At 41.7% G+C, this 23,459-nt stretch overlaps 1 protein-coding gene across 18 annotated transcripts in view; it reads right to left on the bottom strand.

Moving 5' to 3' along the window:
* Positions 1 to 23,459, bottom strand: part of LOC135102696 (insulin receptor substrate 1-B-like) — a 120,122-nt gene that overhangs the window by 23,419 nt on the left and 73,244 nt on the right. For 6 of the 18 annotated variants that reach the window (XM_064008178.1, XM_064008189.1, XM_064008208.1 and 3 more), the window contains exons 4-11: positions 9,405 to 9,497; positions 5,691 to 5,803; positions 5,136 to 5,338; positions 4,725 to 4,864; positions 4,346 to 4,488; positions 4,062 to 4,156; positions 3,233 to 3,452; positions 152 to 249 (exon numbers count right to left, since the gene is read on the bottom strand). In XM_064008178.1, the coding sequence (XP_063864248.1) occupies positions 152 to 249; positions 3,233 to 3,452; positions 4,062 to 4,156; positions 4,346 to 4,488; positions 4,725 to 4,864; positions 5,136 to 5,338; positions 5,691 to 5,803; positions 9,405 to 9,497 (1,105 nt within the window). Of the gene's footprint in view, positions 1 to 151; positions 250 to 3,232; positions 3,453 to 4,061; positions 4,157 to 4,345; positions 4,489 to 4,724; positions 4,865 to 5,135; positions 5,339 to 5,690; positions 5,804 to 6,443; positions 6,558 to 9,404; positions 9,498 to 16,315; positions 17,216 to 23,459 lie in introns of those variants that run through there. The other 12 variants (XM_064008232.1, XM_064008246.1, XM_064008265.1 and 9 more) reach the window with 5 other exon arrangements.

Here is a 23,459-nt window from a genome sequence, read left to right as displayed (position 1 = left end):
TTAATATACAGAAAATAAAGAAAGGAACATCAGTAATTACAACATACCTCACTGGGATTACTAAAGGTTTCTGAGAGGGTTATAAAAGATATGTAATAAATGTAAAGCTACAATGTTTAATATAAAAACCAAAAGTCACATTTCTACTCACAAAGGCCCTCTCTGTTAGTGTCAAAGGCGAGTCCAGTTGGCAGACCATCCAGGTCATCCACAGAAGGATTAGACTCCACGGACTCACTTGAACCCGGACTGAAATATCAACCACCAGTTTATGAGCAGGACGCCAAGTGTACTATAGGAAAGTCTTGTGAGACAATACTTCCCAAACTTTATCTACAATAAATTTTTATCATTAATCATTTAAGTTTAGATTATCCTTTAACAGTAATATTAACATTCTATTTTTACTTAGATGAATGTGCACTCTAAATTAGGCAATACCTCAAGTTTCATTTAAATAAGTAATTATTTTGAAATTAGAAATATCTTATTTTAGTTATATCCCTTTAAGGATTATCTTACCCTGGTGTGTGTGTGTGTGTGTGTGTGTGTGTGTGTGTGTGTATACAAACACACACACACACACACAATAGGTAGGTAGATAGATAGAGATTAGTTTATAATTATTTACAATCACAACAAAATGTTAGCAAAATCAGTAGTACAGTTGCTGTTATAATAGGTGATACCTACACATACACAAACTCATGGATTAAACTAATACACAAGTCAAGGAAATTACTGAAAAAAAAAAAAAAAAAACATCCATTAGGGTAAAGATAAACATGCTACATCAAAAAACAGAATTAGAGCTTTCCAGATATATATGTTGTGCTAATGCATTTATGGTAGTAATGCTTCTTTGTTAATGATTAACAATGAACAAGATGAATCAAGGGGCTATCATACACCAACAAGATAAACTATTCCTTTACATAATAAATTACTAAAAATATTCTATTCAATTTGATTGCTCACCAGCTTTTCTTGTGTGTGTGTGTGTGTGTGTGTGTGTGTGTGTGTGTGTGTGTGTGTGTGTGTGTGTGTGTGTGTGTGTGTGTGTGTGTGTGTGTGTGTGTGTGTGTGTGTGTGTGTGTGTGATTGAGTGTGTGTGTGTGTGTGTTAAAGAATTTTCTAGATAATTTTCCATTTAATCATTGCAGTTTTACAATTTAATGTATGTGGCTCTGAGATGATGTCACAACCCATTTTCTCAGCTGAGCAGCCCCATGGCAATGAAAGGTTTTCCTGATAAAAAAAAAATCAATAATAAAAAAACAATATTAATAATAATAAGGTGACACAAGTGACACCTAAAAGAACTTTTAAATTTAGTGTCCACTGGTAAGATCACCTGTCAGTGTTAGTAAAGTAACACTGACTCGCACATGGTCTTTGCCCCACCTTGCTACTCTTGAAATAATGTGTGCATATATTCTCCCTCAAAAATCAGAGATAATCAAATGAGACACCATCCAAGGAATGATAACAACTATTAATAGTTGTGGTTAGGAGAAGATCTTTAATTTCAGTCAGCCAAAATTCATATGCACTTCATCTCATCACACATGGAGTGGGTACAGCTACTGAGATGTGAATATGCATATACTGTTTTACCTCACAATGTGGAACAGTCTTCATGCCCAGTTTCAAGCAATGACTTCCTCTGAATATCTATCTACAAGGATATTCTCGATGTGCATTTTCTTTTAAGTTTAGCATGAACAAAGCCATTTCATAAATTTTACATCAAATCTGATCTTCACATAAAGAATCCTACATCAATGGAAAAATGTTTCAAGTCCCAAACATGTGGGAATTTTCTGCCACAAAGCAATCACTATGCTTAGTTGTAATGGGATGAGTAATTTTTTGTATTATTTTTGTAGGTGTGATATGTTGATTATAGTCTGCATTAGGATACATTCATGCTGCAATCAAATTAAAGGGAGTGATATATTTCTATCATATTAATTACGGCATTACCAAAACCACCAATGAGCCATCACACTGTGACATCATGACCAAAACATGTATGCACCAGATGCCATCCTAGTAAGGGAGAACTTACCAGCCATTCCTGCACGTGTCAAGATCAAAGCCTCTCCTAACCAGTAAAGCCAGCTCCCAGAAGCAAAACCATAAGTGTTCAATTATTAGTACTTGTATAACTGGATAATGTGTTTAAACTGCTGAGCATGTCTGTCAAATATCACACTCCCAAGCTGGACACCATAAAAGCTCCCTGCAACAGCCTGCAACCTATGAGGGTGATTCAACCTACTGCCACTATTGTCTGCTCCATCAAAGCCCCTCACCCTAGTGTAGGGATAAAATCAAGCAGAAGTGTTGTGTATGTGAGAACTTAAGTAAAATTATTCCTATTTAAATACATTCTACAGGACATTCTATCTTTTAGTAAATAAATAATAAAAAAAGGGTATTTTGAAACTATAATAATCACTAAAATTTACGCAAAAACTAAATAAATCTACATAAGTTTTATGAGTCCAGTACATTCTATGATCTACTTGTCCTGCATTTAATATTTTCTCTGCAGAGACTTCCCATCATGTCTAAGTGATTAAAAGTGTCTCTGCTATTCATCCACTACTATTATTATACTTCAAAGCAAGGAAGTTTGTACACTGTGGCATGCATTTACTATGTACTACTACAGGACTACAACAACAGAATTAAGAAGCAGGGATTAATTAAAAGTTCTAAACAGAAAACATATAAAGCTTTGAAGCACAGCATGAACACAAGTATAGGCAGCATCAGCCATAATTGGTGTCCAGAGAACGACCCAGCCAGCATAGGCCAGCTATTTTTACAAGCAAGCTGCATTTAATAACCATGTATTACTAATGTACTATGTATATGACCTTACTAGGTTAACTGGGAGCTACACACACAATACGATTCCCTTAAAAGAGGAAAATTTGTTATAGCACAAATGATGAAATTTGAAAGATCACTATCTAAGACAAATATCAACTGGTTAGTACAGCCCTAAACACACAAAATTTCTTAACTTTTAATTGTACACTACAAAAGAAATTCTGGTAGGAAAATAACTTATTAGTTTTTTGTAAGGTATTTTCTTTTCATCCCACTAGGGCTGAAAATCATTAGCACAAATTTTCACAAAGAAGGAATGAAAACTCTAATGCTGGAATGTATAATATTAAGGTTGTGGTTGGGTCGCTCAAAGGCCACGCGCAAATACCTGAACAAGAAAGAGGAAAAGGGCGGGGAATATGATGATGACAGGGAGGGAGAGTACATTGACTGAGGCCGCGTGATGTGTGCACACAGGGAGCCATCCGGCTGGTGGGTACAGATGTGTGTCTGAAGCTTGTTAGGAGCATTCTGGACTGAACCCTCGCTGCTGGTGCGGCTGCGAGATGGCATGCTACCACAGCGTTCCCGTGTGCAGGATCCACCACCTGAAAAAAACATACAGATGTATAAATATGTATATGGTTATATGAGAAGGGCAATGAGAATGGAAGTAAATGAAAAGCACTTTGGAATATAAAGTTTGTCCTAAACCCCATACATAGATACAGGTGAGATCTAGATGAGAGATACAAGTCAAGGATCTCAAGGTAGGTCATACATATGACTTGTCTCTACATATATCTGTGACAGCTGTGACATGAGTGGAAATTTGGTTCATGAGATTACTTCCGAGAACTTGTGAACATAATAATCAAAGAAAACTTGGAAAAATCTAGTTGTTGTCTTGTGGGGATGGTGAAATGCATAATAACATCATCCTGAGATGACTTGGGTACTTAAAAAGAAAGGATGTGTGATGAGAGTGGACTTAACTAGAAACAATGAAATGCATAAAAAAGTGTAACAGGGAACTTTAACTGTAGCTACTCCTTGAAGTCATTCTCAGAGGAAATATCTAGATAAACTCATCTAAATTAAAATAACAAATCTTCTTCATAAAGAATTGAATTTACTTATACTGAACAGGCATAGATTGTGTACTACAATAGTACAAATAGCTTGGATTTAAGAAAACGTTATTCTCCTTCACTCACCACCACCATCAAAGGAACGATTATTTGACATTGACTTAGTACGTTCCCTGGAAACTGGGTCTTCATTAATGTTGTTACAAGGATCTTCCATTGCCCTGAAAAGAAAGTCATACATTAAGGTGGAGATTTTAAATTCAAAGTAATCAAAATTCATTGTGGTTCCCTAATACATTGCAAAATAACTACATTAAGCTTACTTAATTAAATAAAAATCCAGTAAAAATAAATGTACATGTATCTGATATTACATGGTAAGCTGAAAACTTAGGTGAAAAAAATCTTACTTCTTTATGATGCTATGCATGTTCTCTGCTATAACAGCATCTTCAGTGAGCATCCATATGTCCCCCGCTCCGGTGACAGCTGACCGCCCAAGGCCCAAGAAGAAGAATGATCCCGTGTGGCCACATCGCCGGATGCTATTCAGCTAAAGCCAAATAAATTTTAAAGAATTAAATTCCATGTACCTAATTAGGAAGAAAAACAGATCCTTGATTATGCTTTTGCACTTACAACACTTACTGCAAACACTGGTGATTTTTTTAAAGTTTTAATTTTGTGATAAGAATTTCTTTATGTAAGTACATTGTCACATTAGCTAATGACTCAAGTTATGTTACTGAAACTACTAAGTCATAGAAGGACTTGGTGTCATTAACTTACCGGAAATTCAATCTTCTTCTGACAGTCTCCCACTCGCACAAGTGCAATAGACTTGTAAGTGAGACAGAAGTGATGTTTTCCTGTTAGACCCTTGCTGCTCCCAAGGCTTCGTTGCTGCACAGCAACTAGCCATACATGCTCTGACGAGAGATGGACAATGATAACCACAAGGTCATCACACATCACTGAATAACATATCTATCTCATGGATGACTCAAACAAGACATTTAGAGAAATTAATTTTTAATCCAATCAAATGCACATAAACTGAATTCAAACATCTTTATGAAATGACAAATTGAATATAAGTTACTTTGCCTTATAATGGAAACATGTTAAAATTTCATTTCAGCATTAGTGCTTATTATGAAACCTTAAAGCACTGTACAGTCACAATGATGTAATACTTACCATACATTTTTCTAGACTGGCCTTCAGTGCCACTCACAGTTTGACGCACATGGTGTTTGAGAAAATCCAACCACTCATTCATTTCTGACTCAGACTCTGCAGCCACACTCAGAGAGTCATGGTTTGTGTACAGAGCGATGACATGGCTGTGCTTTGGATCCTCCTTACGGTTGATACTGAGACATGTACTAAGAATGATTGGTCTGAAAAAAATAAAGGGGTTTACAAATTTCTGATTGCTTGTCACCTGCCAGTAACTTAAACTTTGAAGTTTCTATATTTTCAATCATGCTAAGTCTAAATGATCAAAAGTGGTAACTGCAGTCCTCTTTCTCATTATCACTGAATCTGATGACAGCATTTGAATACAACAAGCAAACTCAATTTTACAAAGTAGTAGAAGACTCAAGGATGTAACTACTATTACTGGTTATCACATAGTCATAATACTCTTCACACAACAGTAGTTCTAATATTCTTGCGAAGGTAAACTTATACAAGAACACCCCAGTGAGCAGCGGCAAATGATTAATCCTATCATTCATCATTGCTTACTTTTTTGGTAGAGTGCCTGATATGAACTTCTTCTCATTGTCGTAATACTCAAGGCGAGCTGGGTGATTGGGTCCACTGTCCCGACGGAGGACAAAAAACTTCTTTTTCATAGTCTGTGGAGAAAAAGAAGCAAAATTTAGGAAAGTTTTCACAAACCATGATATTCATTAAAATAAGTTATAGGCTTTGATTATAAGAAATAATCTCTGATGTGCTAAATACACAACATTACATTAAAACATGAAAAGTAACCTGGACTTTCATTACATTGAAAAAATTATATATGGGAAAAAAAAAGATAATACTTGCACAATTCTTATTCCAAACTTCTAATTTAACAATGAACATTAAGCATTAATTAATTAATTAAGTATAATATAGTAACAGTATGATACCAAACACAAAGTAAGCCTCCTTGCCAATAACATTTGATCAAAGTTGCATATTCACAAAATCCTATGCTGATGTTTATCTGTGGCATTGTTCTATTTCACTGTTAATCCTTATTTGGACTTTTAACAAGATATATTTAATTCTTTTATAATATATATATATATATATATATATATATATATATATATATATATATATATATATATATATATATATATATATATATATATATATATATATATATATATATATATATATATATATATATATATTACACACACACACACACACACACACACACACACACACACACACACACACACTTGTAAAATAAGGATCAGTAATTAATTAAAATTTTACCTCTACGGAGCTTGATACTATTCGCCGTGGTCGTCGTCAGAATCACTGCCAGCCACACTATCCTAAATACAGCGTCCTACCTGTCATTCTTCTAAACTTACACAGTAATACTAAGGTAACTTAAATGTCTTCAATGATTAAGTAATTTCTCGCACAACAAAAACTTATCAGATAAGTTATCACTCCAAGTGGATGCCACAGTTTTCTAGTTGTTTCACACACGCGTTACACTGAATATCTTGTTAGGATGGAACATACTACATTTAATACTGTCCCGGGAAAATCATATACTTATCTTTATTTCTGGAAGCAACCACGGATAGTGTCATTTCTATGTAAGAAAGCTTCATACACTATGAAATTAACTTTTTTTTTTTTTCTAGGCAACACTTGATGCTTGAAGGCTCCTACCAATGGCGTAATGGACACACCACTGCATGTTATGGTACTGTATCGCTCATAACTGAAGGGGAGATATGAATGAATGGAGGGATGTATTTTCACATTTTCCGTCCATCAACTGGATTAGCTCTGAGACCTCGAGATAGTGAGAGCAACAGATCACACTGTTCAGCCGCGGGTTACATCCCTGACGCCCACCACGCAATACACTATCCTCATTTACGTTTATTACATTAAGCTATACCATCAATGGTTTCCTCTCCATTGCAGTTTTGGCGATGTTTCCTAATTCTGAGGTCCCTTCTCGTTATATGACAGTAACATATTTAAGGAAGAGCGAAACATATTTCCGAATTGATGATGATAATGATGACGATGATGATGGTTATTATTGTTGTTGTTATCGTCATATGTATCACTCTTGCAAATATTACTGAAGTCTTGTGTTAGCCACGGACAATTTGGCCTGTATTCCCTTATGCTGCACCTATTGTCCATGTCGAGAGGAACAAGTAAAAGACGGACTGAGTGATGACCTCACAACTCGACAGGAGGGCAAGGTCAGCAATACTTCCCTCCTACATGTACGCGGAGCAAAAGGCTAACCAACAGTTTTATCCTCAGTACATCTACCTTTTGTGTATTTTATAACAGGAAAGGGTCAAGCTCATAACGTCCCCCCTTGCGTTTCAAATTATTATTTTTTTACTTATTTATTTATTATGTGTGCATGGTTTCTTTCTTCCATCCTCTCCGTAAGTGACAGACGTTTGTTTGAACTTGAAGGTGACATCTTCAAGCAAAGCCGGTGCTGCATGTATGAACTGCCGCATACGGAAAGTTTGCACGGTATTCACATCAGTACCTCGTTTATCAAGTATATACTTTTATTTCATTTAATACATAGGCATAGAGCAGTGCTTTGATAATCATCACATCTAACAAGGCCAATGATCAGTAGAAATATAAACATAATACAAGAGCATTATCATAGCGAAAAACATGTAATTATTGATTGGCATAATGACGTTATAATATATTGTAGGTATAGTTATAAAGCAGCCGAACGTAAACTTCTATTCAAGATCACAAAGAAAGGGTTAATTAAGTAAACACCGAATACGAAGTATGTCAAGGAATGAAATAATGGACGGGGAATGGAAGGCAACAGTTCCAACGATAATTACGGCGTGAGAAAAAATAGCAAGGCTGAATATGCGTTCTATGGAATTACTTCTCTTCCTCCTCTTTTTATTACTATTATTATTATTATTATTATTATTATTATTATTATTATTATTATTTTAGAGCAATTTATCACTATTTCTTTTGTATATATTCCCATTGATCTTCCTCGTCTTTCTAACATTTATTTCGTCCTTTGGCAAATTATCAACATTAATTCCCTAGCCCCAGTCTCTCTCTCTCTCTCTCTCTCTCTCTCTCTCTCTCTCTCTCTCTCTCTCTCTCTCTCTCTCTCTCTCTCTCTCTCTCTCAGTATTTCTGGATCGACATTTTCGAGGTGCACACTTTTTCGTGCTAAGTGAAACCTTACAATCAAATTATATATCTGAGCAAACACACAAAGTTTTAGATATCTGAGAATCAATAAATAGTTATATAAATAGTCGGGACATCCTCCTTCGCCTTAGAAGTTGACTAAAATCTTGAATTCTGTTATTCAAGACACTATTGGTGCGATCAGAAGCTATGCCATTTTACGAAAGACGTAAACTCGAGAGTATGTGAAAGTAGTGGTCAAACATTATTATTATGCTTCTCTTAAGTTTGTACAGAGGTATAGTTGTGCATGTACTAAGTATGTGGTATGTACTGAAGTACGTAGTGTGTCCCTGTGTACGTGTGTGTGGGTCTCGTGGAAGGCGGGAGTAAACACGCCGTGGCTGCCAGGTGCACGATACTATTCACGGCGCCGCCACAACAGATCAATGTTACTGACCCACAAACACAACTACGCAACGTGTATTCCCCCTCTGTCCCCCATCGAACCCTGCCAGACGCAGCATTTTGGCTGGGAAAGCTACACACGTGCATGTATCAAATTATACGCAAAGAATGCAAGCGTTTGTTCCTAACAATGATATAATCTTATGTAATTACTAATAAAGTAGGTAAAACTATCCGCTAATGTCTTGATTTAACGAGAATAGATTGTTAAAGTGGGAGATACACCATCCCAGTGATGTCCTTACATGGGAATAACATAGGCTCACCCAACATAGGTTGTCTCGTCCTACACACAAGGAACATAACAGACGATAAAATGAAAGCGATACAAGGAAGATTGAAACGATCGCCACCAGACGGAAGTTAGAATTGGGGGGGATGAAGCCGAGGGTCGCCTCAGACACGGTAGGCTGCTGTTACATCACCACCACCTCTACTGCCTCCCGCCACAACTGCGCACCACGTCTATATACGGTGACACTTCCATTCAGCTGGTTGTTACGGCCTGGCTTATTGTATTCATTCTTATATGGAGAAAAGTATTCATATCAAGTGCCAAAAGATTAATACATAAAAGCGAAGCTCTCCTACCACGGTTATCCGATAACTTGGCTTGACTGGCCATTTTGTCGCGCGCCCGACGTGGGGCAACGTGGCTGAGGTTGGGACAGGAGCGGCTCCGGGCTGAAAATCACACTCTTTGAGTATCTTGCAAAACGCGGCATATTATTCCTCACGTACACAAATACCTTATCCCAAAGAGAGAGAGAGAGAGAGAGAGAGAGAGAGAGAGAGAGAGAGAGAGAGAGAGAGAGAGAGAGAGAGAGAGAGAGAGAGAGCTTTGAACTTTTCACGTCTGGTGGAAACGTCATCAACACGGCGCAGCCGGGGGAACGTACGCAAGAGGAAGCAAGTTTCATAAAACCGGAAAGTAAAAGTTAACACGTCAAATCACGTCATAAATTTAAATAAATAAATAAATAAATAAATAAATGAACAAGAAGAGAAAATAAATACTACAATGTACATCCACGGTAAACAATAAGATTGAAAAATAAATTAATTAATAAATGAGGAGAATAATGACAGCAAGATGAGGTGGCATTGTAAGAAACACACACAAGACGGCAGTGGCAAGAAAGAAGGAGCCGCTAGCAGGAAGGAAGGAAGGCGGAGTACAGTAAGGGTGTAGGATGTCAGGGTGCCTCCCTTGACTGGCCAAGCGGGTCACTCCACCCAGTCACCGCCCTCACCCGCCCACCACACCACTACTACTCCACACTCACGCCAACACCCACCACCAGGATGAATGGAGACGGTTCATTCATGGAGCTGTGTGAGGAAGGGGAAGGGAGGAGGAGGAAGGGGTGTTGAAGTAAGTGTGGCAGGAAGGAAGGGGTAGGGAGGGAAAGGTTAACAGCAACGACAACACAGTATCAAATCTGTCACCAATAGAAGCAACAGTCTGAAGTTATGACAGCAGTCCAGCTTGTCCCTATAAGAAAGTGCTACATGTTGCTACACTCCTCTCACCCGTGAAGCCCCACCGAGCGTCAACACCGACCCCAACAGTGAAAAAAAACAACTAATGCTATTGCTGATGACTACACGATCGCAAGCATGGAAAAAAAAATCACTTGTGCTAGCAAATTTACAGAGAGAGAGAGAGAGAGAGAGAGAGAGAGAGAGAGAGAGAGAGAGAGAGAGAGAGAGAGAGAGAGAGAGAGAGAGAGAGAGAAAGCATAATTAATTATGCTCATGTTGCATTTGATGTAAATTAGTCTAAAATATGTTCCATTTTAAGCTCATAACCGCTCCCTATCACACACACACACACACACACACACACACACACACACACACACACACACACACACACACAAAGCAAGCGTTGCACAAACACAATAGTCAGTTGTCAAAAAGGAAACTGCGCACACCTAACTATAGCACATGATATTCAACGTGCCTTGGGATTGGCTGCCTACCACCACCACAGTTTCCACTATCAATACCACCTCAACCCTACGAACTACTCGTAACTACACCATCAGGATTGAAAAAAAAATAAATAAATAAAAAATAAATAAATAAATAAATAAATAAATAAATAATAATAATAATAATAATAATAATAATAATAATAATAATAATAATAAGGATCACCTGAAGATCCGCCACCCCAGCCGCACTCGGGATGGCAGATCTTCAGGTGAGACAATCTGGGGTGGCGGATCTTCATGTGATCCCATACTTTTAATGAAGTAAACTTTTTTCTGCATTTTTTATATCCACTCAGTTTTTTAAAGTGTTCATGTTGTTAGGTTAGGTTAGGTTAGGTTAGGCTAACCTAACCTAACCAAGTGAGAGAGTCTGGGGTGGCGGATCTTCAGGTGAGACAATCTGGGGTGGCGGATCTTCAGGTGATCCCTGTGGGGTGGCGGATCTTCAGGTGATCCAATAATAATAATAAAATTAATTAATTAATTAATTAATTAATTAATTTAATCAAATTAAACAATAAAGCGAAGACATGCGAATCAACACCGCATTCAAGCATCACCAAATCTTTCACATAAATACCCAACTCACATTAATTGTTATATTAATAACAGTACCGATACCATCTCTCAACGGAGCTACATGGTCTTAAAATTACCATCAACATACCAATAACGATGATCTCTGGATGAAATAGTGGCGATAATTTCATAGTTCACCCTTCAGTCTTGCACGATTATAAAGTTAGTATACTGATATCCTTTAGGGTTCAAGATTATCTTCAAAAGCCCGTAGGAATGATTAATCGGATTCTTACATGTGTTTTCCCGTTGATGACGCAGAATCCTTGTTGAACTGTCACCAGAATCATGGAATTATCCTTGAACATCCGAACATTTTGTTTTACTGGTCTGTTCAAATGTGGTCGAGTGAGGGCGCTGAAACGTTTGAGTACAGCCGAAGCAGCAACACTGTACTCTGACAAATAAAACCCATAGCTAATCAGCAACACAACACTATGCCAACCCTCTCTCTCTCTCTCTCTCTCTCTCTCTCTCTCTCTCTCTCTCTCTCTCTCTCTCTCTCTCTCTCTCTCTCTCTCATAAAAAACAATATCACAATGCCCACTACCAGCAGCGCCTTGCTCCTCATTCCACTATCGCTATTATCACCACCACCAAAACCACCACCTCGATCACCTCGTTGCCGCGCCACAACTCTCACCCTCCTATGTCGCCGTCTCCGCCACCAGCACAGCCGCCGCCACGCTGTGCAAGCCTGATATTTACGACGTGTAAACAAGGAGAGAAGAAAGAGAGAGGAAGAGAAAAAAAAAATCAAATACAAACAAAAGATAAATCAGATTGTATTCCCTAATCTTGTAAACATTCTCAACATATTTGCCGGACCATTTTCTTGTAACGGTACAGAACCGGTCCAAGGCATCCTCCTCCCTCGTACTAGCCACCACGCAATCTTCCTCCACTCCCATTGTCCTCTTCCTCCCCCCTCCCTCTACTCCTCCTTGGGTCCGCCGTCGCCGCCACCACCTGTCACTCCGAACTCCGTCTATGCCCCCACCAGATGCCCCCAGCAGCCTCACTCCGATGTTTCCTGCACTGCAACCCAGGGGCGGCAAGGCGGCAGGGGGTACATGGCGCTGGCTGCTGAAGGCGGAGTGGAATGTTAACAGTCTGGCTGTCGGGAGGACGTTGCCAGCTTTCAGCGACTCCAGACGCATTCCCGCGGAGGTCTCAACATTCTGTTCGATTCGTCACGCTCGATACGGAGACGGCGGCAACCTCGTGGTGCGAACTGCCGCTGCAAGTCATCAAAATAACGTAAAAAAAAAATACTAATAGAAATACTGATCGTATCCGTGGCAATAAAAAGTATGAGAAGCATAAAAGAAGCCCTCACGTGTTCCACGTTTCTTGATTTCTATTTGTTCATCAGTAGCTTCAAAAGATCGCACATAAGACGGAAAACGTTACAAGGAAAAATTAAATTAGCCTTTGAGACCGGATGAAATTACGATATCGTAAATAAGTATGTAACGAAATCATGTTGTTTCGTAATAAACGCCCACGAACAGGAGCATTAGAGAGAGAGAGAGAGAGAGAGAGAGAGAGAGAGAGAGAGAGAGAGAGAGAGAGAGAGAGAGAGAGAGAGAGAGAGAGAGAGAGAGAGAGAGAGAGAGAGAGAATCGTCCACGTGTCGAGTGAAGGAAAAGAGTGGCAAAAAAAGGGGCAACGAAATGAAAAAAATAAATAAATGAAAACAAAAAAACAAAACAAAAAAGTATAAAAACAACACTTCCCTTACACGGTCACGAGCGAAAAAAAAAAAAAATACCACACACACACACACACACACACACACACACACACACACACACACACACACATAGCTATTGGTATTTTTCCCTTTCCTTGCTTTCCTCTTCACCTTCAACATCTTAGCATTCCTTCACTCTTTCCTTCGCGTCGCCTCCTTCCCTCCACAACCCTCCATGACTAGCAAGAGGAAGGTGGGAAGCGGTGATGGCGATGAAGGAGGGGGCGAGGAGCGGAGGGCGAGGGGAGTTAACCTTCCTTTGGGGGACAGTGTGTGTGTGTGTGTGTGTAGAAGGGGGAGAGGCAAGCACTTGGCTGGTCGTGTGCGGACCGTCCTTTAAAGCTGCGCAGACACACACACACACACACACACACACACACACACACACACACACACACACACACACACACACGAACTGAAAGAAAGAAGGAAAGAAAGACTAACGCAACGAACGAGGAAGACGAAGCAATAAAACAAGCAAATTACATTATTAACATGAAGAAAAAGAACAGATTTTAAAGCTGAAAACACACACACACACACACACACACACACACACACACACACACACACACACACACACACACACACACACACACACACACACACACACACACACACATACACGCACGCACGCACGCACGCACGCACGCACGCACGCACGCGTTGATAATGATAATAAAAATGATAAGAGCTAAACATTATGATGGAATACAGAGTTTGATGTATCTGTTGACGCAATTTTCAGTTAAGAATGAGATAAAAACTGTTTAAGTTCAGTTAATCTTATAAGGGGGAGAGAGAGAGAGAGAGAGAGAGAGAGAGAGAGAGAGAGAGAGAGAGAGAGAGAGAGAGAGAGAGAGAGAGAGAGAGAGAGAGAGAGAGAGAGACGCTGCGCCATTGAATATATAAGCATCAGATAGAACTGATAAAGGTAAAAAAAAAAATCCAAAATTAATTAGGAAGATTGCTGACAGGAATAATAAAAAAATAAAGATAGATAAGAATCAGGAATAAATTAAAACGACAAAGCTTGATTGAATACTGTAGTGTGAGTAAAAGTAATAGAAGGAACATTTGAAAACAAGATGCCGAGGGATTTTAAAGAGGAAGAAAATATGACAAGCACAGACGAATAAAAGGAACATTCTAAGGTTCAAATATGATGCACGATAACAAGAATGACCAACGTACTGATAAGGATAGAAGTTAAAGAAGGAAAACTTGGAGGTATTAAAAGAAGACCTTGGAGAAGCGAGACGGAAAAATAAGGATAAGATTTAAGATTACATATTTTTTGCTACACAATAATGGAACTAAACATTAAGAAATACTAAACAAAAGAGACAAGTAAATGACGAAATAGAAAACTAGAAAGATAGAAAATTAAAAGTGATGATAAAAATACTGTTTGCATAATTAAAAGGTCTTTGTTTAGAAATTCATGGAGTTTAAAGATACAGGATAAGAAAACTTCACTATAATTTGTCTCAAGTGAACAAAGTCAAATACGAAGACTGTATAACAAATCATGATAAAAAGACTGACGGCAAAACAAAGGAATTATTATACTAACTAGTAAATAAAATGCAAATATAGATACACTTAAACTTCAGTCACTAAAAGTACTAATGGTACCTATATTACTTCAAATCAGGACATCGGATATTGACATTAGAAAAAAAAATAAATAAATAAATAAATAAATAAATAAATAAATAAATAAATAAATAAAGATCTATCAGAAAAAAACAAATAAGAACATTAATACCATTTTAAGTATTCACTCGTTTGTCCATCAATCTGACAGTCTGACCTTGAACTCTGTAAGAAAGAAGGAAAGAAAGAAAGAAAAAGAAAAAAAAAACTGACGAACGAACGAAACATTTATATTTATTAATTTATTATCACTATTGTTTTTATTATTATTAAAAGGTTATCATGGTATTAAAAGGGTAAAATGGTATCATGGCCTCGTGCCATGATACCATTGATTCGATCTGAAGGCGGATCAGGATGTGCATGCAAATCCATTTTCATATACTCGAGTATAAAGAAAAAAATAATAGATGATAAAATAGCATTAAGAGACGGGAAACAGCGAGCCTGGCTCAATCCGGTAAAAACGTAATGCGATAAGAACAATCAGATAAGAACACGCACACAATAAAAAGGGGAAAGATAGAAAATGAGAGAGAGAGAGAGAGAGAGAGAGAGAGAGAGAGAGAGAGAGAGAGAGAGAGAGAGAGAGAGAGAGAGAGAGAGAGAGAGAGAGAGAGAGAGAGAGAGAACTCCATAGCAGAATAACACTAAACAACCGACTAATTAAAAATTCTTAGTCAACCCGGATTCAGAGAAGGCGTGGAGTACACCAGTGAACGTCCTACTACTGCTACGGGGCAGGAAGGGAGAGAGGGAGAGAGGAACCCACCACGCCGTCCCAATGTGGTCCTAAACTAACACTCAACAAAACAGTATGGAGTAGAATAGGAAGAATGTGAATAAACTACATGGGAAATATGGAAGAAAGGGAGGGAGGAATGAACACACACACACACACACACACACACACACACACACACACACACACACACACACACACACACACACAGCCGCATACATACACGCACGCACAATATCATGGTTCTCGTGACGGCAACACCGGAGCCAAGGTCGCGATGGACCAGTCAGCAATTGAGAGCAACGTCCCCACAACCTTCATGATCCACACCACGCCTCCAAACATGAGTACACACACACACACACACACACACACACACACACACACACACACACACACACACACACAGGGCAAAGACTTGAATAACACGCTACGTTACTACTACTACTACTACTACTACTACTACTACTACTACTACTACTACTACTACTGATGCTGATACTGGTACAACACCAACATCCATTACTACTACTAGTACTACAAAAACCAAGCAGCCTGAAGCAGCCCCCGACTGACTCCTGTTAAGCAGGGAGGAGAGGAGAGGAAAGAAGACGAGGAGAGGGGAGGGGGATGAGAACAATGTGGACCCCGGCAAGCACAACCAATCACAAAACCGAAGTCTTGGCACATGCGCTGGGATACTCTCCTCCCCACACACACACACACACACACACACACGGATATTAACGCACAGCCATTTACATACGAATTGCTGACTGGAGGCACGGCTGGAACCTCCCTCCACCTCCACTATCGCCACCACCACCGCCACCAATTCCGCCGCCGCCGCCGCCGCCGCCAGCTCCTGGGTGTGCGGGGCGAAGCAAGGCCAGAGCGGGCGGGGCGCGGGGACGAGCCGGGTGTGGTTACATACGCGAGCGAGCAACACTGCCACCTCCTGCAGAACTGGGCCGTCTCTGCCCCTTCTTCTGGCACTGGTCTCTGTCACACCACCACCACTACCACTCCCTCCCCTTACTGCTGCCTCCACTACCTCCTCCTCCTCCACCTCCTCTGCATCTTCTCGCCACTCCGGCCTTCTCTTCCTCCTCTGCATGTTCTCACCGTCCATCTCTTCCTTCTCTGCATCTTTTCTTCGTCCTCCTCTTCCTCCTTCACTCCCTCTGACCACGCCATGTCTGTTTACCCTTTACTCTTCAGCCAAGAACACTTGATTATTCAAAATATCTCACATGAAAAAGTGTTCCTGGTACTACACTGTAATATTACTATCACACCGTTACTCTGATTAAAGTTCAATGTTCGTCTTCCCCTTCCTACTACATCTTTTCTTCCTCCTGCCCAAGCACACGTCTGCATCATTCCTTATTTTCCTCTCTTCTCTCGTCATTTTCCTCCTCCACCCCAGCTCCGTCATACACAACCAGTCAACCACCACCACCACCACCACGAGCACTGCATTCCACTCCTCTACTCGGTATTTTCACCTCGACACATCCCTTTCCTTTACCATCATCAACACCACCACAACCTTGTCCCTTCCTCCGGTCATGCACTGTTATCACCTGCGTGGTCTTCCCCGAATTTCCACGATAACAACAGTTTCTCGTTCCCCTCCCTTACTATCTATCCCTCCCACACATCACAGCAACCCTCTTTCTATCATTCATCAGGGAATCTCTCTCTCTCTCTCTCTCTCTCTCTCTCTCTCTCTCTCTCTCTCTCTCTCTCTCTCTCTCTCTCTCTCTCCCTGTTGTTGCGACTCTTCCTCCTCTTGACACCACAGCCGCCGCCGCCGCCACCGCCCAGTTCACAAGACGCGCTTCAGACAGCCGCCGCCACTAGAGGAGGAGGAGGAGGAGGAGAGGTAAAGGCAGGCACGGGAAGGGGACGGGAAGGGAGGTACTGACGCGACGGGGGCCGAGTAGTGGTGGTGGTGGTGGTGGTGGTAGTGGAGGAGGAGGAAGCTGGCCTGCCTCCTTGCCTGCTTACAATACAGGCATATTTTCTCCAGAAATGGCCTTCTTTCATTCTTATTACTTTCTCCCCGCTCTCTCTCTCTCTCTCTCTCTCTCTCTCTCTCTCTCTCTCTCTCTCTCTCTCTCTCTCTCTCTAACAATTACCACTCAGGGCGCCAGAATCAACCGTCACCTTCCCGCAATCCAATTTTAGCCTCGGGACTGAGTGCTCGTGCCTGTCCCTGCAGCAGCCGCCGGCCCGACTCCCCCACCCCATCCACCACCCCAACCCACTCAACACTACTCCCCCTATCCATCCCCCACCACCACCTCCCCCAATATGTCAACCGTCCTAGCCACCCTCCATCCCTTTCTCTTACCTCTCTCTCTCTCTCTCTCTCTCTCTCTCTCTCTCTCTCTCTCTCTCTCTCTCTGCCGCCCTAATGTGGCACCCGTTCTCCTCTTTCCTCTCTCCTACCGATCCACTACCGTCACGTCCCCCTCCACTACACCCATTGTGCCGCCGCCGCCGCCTCCTCCTCCTGCTGCTGCTGCTACTCCTCCTTCACACCACAATCCTCTCACACCCATCTGTCGCCCCATCCTCAGCTGACTCCTTTCGACATCCACGAGAATTCAGAGCAAGCCACCCACCCACCCTTGTCACGTCCCCTTGGAAGCTTCATGAGGTTAAAAAGAAGTGGTAAAACTGCAGGCAGCCTACCCACCCACCCACCTACGAACGCACGTACGTAGGTAGGTAAAGAATCTGTCCGTTCAGTCAGTGAGTTGAATTCCACCAAGTACTTTGAATCTCTCTCTCTCTCTCTCTCTCTCTCTCTCTCTCTCTCTCTCTCTCTCTCTCTCTCTCTCTCTTACAGTGACAAGAAGAAGAGGAAGATACAAATAGCAGGGAGGAGAGAATGACGATGAAAAGTAAAGGTAATGCAAGAAGAGATATGTATGAGGAAGGGAGGAAAGAAGGAAGGTAAAAGGATGACAAGACAATGGAAGACAGAATGAAAGGAATGAATGAATGAAGAACATGGGAAAGTAAAGAGATGAGAGGAAAAAAAGAAGGAAGAATATTAAAGAGGAGAAAAACGTGTATGAATAACGAGCGAGAGAGAGAGAGAGAGAGAGAGAGAGAGAGAGAGAGAGAGAGAGAGAGAGAGAGAGAGAGAGAGAGAGAGAGAGAGAGAGAGAGAGAGAGAGAGAGAGAGAGAGAGAGAGAGAAAATATAAAAGCAAGTCAAGAACAAAAATAAAAAGCGAAAACAAAAAGTGATAAACGAAAAAAAAAATAGATGGAATGAACAAAAACCAAAAGAATGGAAGGAAATATAAAAAAAAATACACACACACAAGAACGCGGTAGAAAGAAGGAAGAAACATCATAATACGGTGAAGTAATCAAGGACAAGGGCTTCCAAACGTACTGAGACTGAAGGAGGGAGAGGGAAGACAGACAGACAGATAGACAGATGAAAGAATGTTGCAAAGGACATATACAACTGGAGAGAGAGAGAGAGAGAGAGAGAGAGAGAGAGAGAGAGAGAGAGAGAGAGAGAGAGAGAGAGAGAGAGAGAGAGAGAGAGAGAGAGAGAGAGAGAGAGGGGGGGGGAATGGAGATTGAAGCAGCGTGTTTTAAGAGGTAGCACGGGACGAGAGACGGGAGACGGAGAGAGGGATGGCGTGAAGGACACTGATGGGGAGAAGAGATGGGAGGCGGAAGACTTGTCAATGTGGTGTGAATGACGCAGTGAACACAAAGGTACACAAAGGAAAATCACGCAGCAGCAGATTTGTTGGTCCTTAAGATATGGTTCGTGATGTGGTGAGAGAGAGAGAGAGAGAGAGAGAGAGAGAGAGAGAGAGAGAGAGAGAGAGAGAGAGAGAGAGAGAGAGAGAGAGAGAGAGAGAGAGAGAGAGGAGAAATATGAAAGACGTAGATGCAGACACAGACACAGAGAGAGGGAAGGAGTGAAGGAGGGAGGGGCCAGCACCAATAAGTCTTCAATCGGCCATCAGCAGAGGCAAGGAAGTATCCACTTAGTTACGTCATCAGCCACCACAGGCCCGCCCCTACTGTCCCCCTCTCACTCACTCACTCACTCACACACACACACACACACACACCACGCTACGATGCGGTGTAGTAAACGTAACACTTTATCGAGATGGAACCACGATCACCTTTAAGTCGCATGATGCACTACTAACACGCTCTCTCTCTCTCTCTCTCTCTCTCTCTCTCTCTCTCTCTCTCTCTCTCTCTCTCTCTCTCTCTCTCTCTCTCTCTCTCTCTCTCAAAGGGACTGGATTACAAAGATATGATTTCTGCGTAATATCATGTGAGTATATATATATATATATATATATATATATATATATATATATATATATATATATATATACGAGGTGTGTCATTAAAGTTCCAGGACTGGTGTCCTAAAAGATGAATTTCAAACCCAAGCCACAAACCACCATATTTCCCCTTCAAAGTAATCCTTCTGGAGTATACAACTGCGCTCCCAACCCTCTACAGTCACTAATCTTTTTCTTACGTGCTTTTAAAATCATGTCCTCTGTTGCAGGTCGTTTAACAATGAGCGCTGAACAGCGAACAAACTTGAAGTTTTTGGTGCAGTTGGGGAAAACGCCGTCAGAAGCACTGGGTATGCTGCAAAAAGTGTACGGGGATGAGACAATGTCACGCTCACGTGTTTTTGAGTGGTGCAAGAGGTTCAAAGAGGGCCGGGAGGACGTGGAAGATGACCCCAGGAGTGGAAGACCCTCAACGAGCAGGAATGAGGCCAATGTTGAGCGTGTCAAGCAGATGGTGCGTGACGATCGTCGGTTGACTGTTCGAAAGATCGCAGATGAGCTTGGCATGAACCACAACAGCGTGTGGAAGATTATCACTGAAGATCTGGGCATGCGGAAAGTCTGTGCGAAGATGGTGCCGAGACTCCTGAACGATGACCAGAAGGGACGACGCATGCAGGTGTGTCAGGACATCCTCGAGCGTCTGGAAACTGAACCAGACTTGCTCAGGAGAGTCATCACCGGCGATGAGTCCTGGGTATTTGAGTACGACCCGGAGACCAAACGCCAGAGCCTTCAATGGAAGAGTCCGGCGTCGCCACGGCCGAAGAAAGCAAGGCAGTCCAGGTCCAGCTTCAAGGTCATGTTGATCGCTTTCTTCGATGTGAGGGGCATCGTCCACTGCGAGTTCTTGCCACAGGGCCAGACAGTCAACCAACATGTGTACAAAGAAGTACTGCGGCGTCTGCTTCGTGCAGTGCGCGAGAAGAGGCGGGAGTTGTGGCAGGGCAACTCGTGGCTGCTTCACCACGACAATGCGCCTGCTCACAATGCCCTGAGCATCAGAGAGTTCTTGGCCAAGAAGAACATCGCCGTGCTGGAGCAACCGCCCTACTCACCTGACCTCGCTCCGTGCGACTTCTTCCTCTTCCCCAAGCTCAAGGAGGTCATGAAGGGGACCCGTTTTGATGATGCGGACGACATCAAAAAGGCCGTGACGACGGAGCTGAGGAGCATCCCGCAAGAATCCTTCCAGCAGTGCATGCAAGCCTGGCAGAGAAGGATGGACAAGTGCATGCGGTGCCAGGGGGATTACTTCGAAGGAGATAACCTATAGTTTGTAGCCTGGATGTGAAATAAAACTTGTGTGGCACCAGTCCTGGAACTTTAATGACACACCTCGTATATATATATATATATATATATATATATATATATATATATATATATATATATATATATATATATATATATATATATATATATATATCAAGTTTCTGGTGGTGGTGTTTGTGGTGGTAGAAGTGGTAGGAGGCGGAGGAGGATGAGAATGGATGAGGAGGAGATTGCAATGGTAGAAATAGTAGCAACAGTAATGTCACAATAATAGTAATGGTATTGGTGGTTGTGGTGGTAGGGGTGATGATAGTAATAGTAATAGTAGTAGTAGTAGTAGTAGTAGTAGTAGTAGTAGTAGTAGTAGTAGTAGTAGTAGTAGTAGTAGTAGTAGTAGTAGCAATAGAAAAAGACCTGTACACTTCGTACATACACATACCACAGCCTATCAGAACCTCTCATCAGGGCGGCAAGATACATCAATTATTCTGTTGATTCCCGTCCCCTTCACCCTCACCCTCTCCCTCAGCCCCTCGCCGCCCCTCGCGCCTGGCCACACCATACAGCGGTAACTGCGTGGCACGGCCTGGAAGCAACGCGTCGCCCACGTCACCACCCCGCCGCCGCACGTCACAGCACACCGCCACACCGCCCCACGAGGCCACGACATAATGGGGCTTCATGAATGTGACCTTAAGAAGACCACGTGGTGTGTACAAAGGGGAGCGACCTTGCAGCGGGAATCGAACTGCTACCTCCCAGTCTCCCCACCACCAGGCCTCCCCACGGATCTGCCCTCCCAGGCTCCCTCCAATGGCGCAGCTCCTTCCTTGCACCACTCCGCCACGCGCGCCCTCAACTGATCTCTCTCTCTCTCTCTCTCTCTCTCTCTCTCTCTCTCTCTCTCTCTCTCTCTCTCTCTCTCTCTCTCTCTCTCTCTCTCTCTCTCTCTCTCTCTCTCTGCAAGTCCTTATCTGTTTGTCCATCTGTATGTCGATTTCTATTTATACATATGTATACTATACACGTGTGTGTGTGTGTGTGTGTGTGTGTGTGTGTGTGTGTGTGTGTGACGGTATCATCATCACTACCACCACCACCGTCGCCATACTATAGCTCCACAGCAAGCCTACCATAACCTTCCCCACCACAAAATCTCTGTATCTACGGTAGGTTTTTATCTGCTTTGTCTTCCTTTACCACGCTTAAGTTGCCATTTTCTCACTCTCACCATCTATTACTATGTTCGCTTACGTGTTCGTGTACATTTCTCTTAACTGCAGTGAAGACTAAGGAATTTTTAGCTTTGTTCTGCTCAGTAATCCACGCTGCTCTCTTCTTATCCCTCTACTCCACGGTGCTCTCTTCTTATCCCTCTACGGTATGTCTGGCACTAATCTCTCCAGTCTCCTAAAGTTTTCATTTCGTGAGCTTCCTAAGACACCAGAATTACAGTCCATAGCAGGAACTTACTAATACTGTAAGTTCATTTTACATAAACGCTTTCCTTTCCACGAACACTCCACCTCATCATTATTCTTCTGGTTCACCGTACCACACACGTAAATACATTCGTGAACGCTCCATCTACTTTGATTTTACACCTCATCCTCTACTTTGAATCTACTCTACGCTGCTTTCTTTTCCCTCCATGTGTAGCACGAACATCCCCATCCTCCTCAGGTTTTCACTTCAAGAGCTTCCTAAGACTAGGACTACGATGCACAATAGGAAATGACAATGGGTGATAACTTTACATACGAGTACATGCTTTCCTTTCCACGATCACTGCTGCCTTCCATTACCCTCTTCATTCACCGTCCTGCATATGTAGATACTAAATACATTTCAATGACGTTCCATTCTCTTGACACTTCTTTTCTGTCACACTTCATCTCTACTTTGGTCTTGTGGTCTTGTATGTAATTGTTGGTTATCATCTCTGCTTTATTCATCGTCAAACTTAGATCTAACTTGTGTGAACTGTGCACTGAATGTGTGGGTGGGTGGGTGGGGGGAGTGTATATAAAAAAAAGTACAAAAAAAATAATCAAATATTTGAGCTAATCAGAATGTATGTGATGCGCTTAAATGTGTATATTTGTGATGACACTAAAAATACGTTCTTGTAGCCGCACAAGTCCTTTGAGGTACATGCTTGTTTAAATGTGTGTGTGTGTGTGTGTGTGTGACCGTGGATTCACTTATCAGAACCATATCAAAAGCAACAGTAAGATTCTCTCACTATCCTCCACTGCTTTCAATCCCT

The sequence above is a fragment of the Scylla paramamosain genome, chromosome 1 (genome assembly GCF_035594125.1).
Source record: "Scylla paramamosain isolate STU-SP2022 chromosome 1, ASM3559412v1, whole genome shotgun sequence".
NCBI classification, from domain to species: Eukaryota; Metazoa; Arthropoda; class Malacostraca; order Decapoda; family Portunidae; genus Scylla; species Scylla paramamosain.
This window is presented reverse-complemented; position numbering and strand designations above follow the sequence as displayed.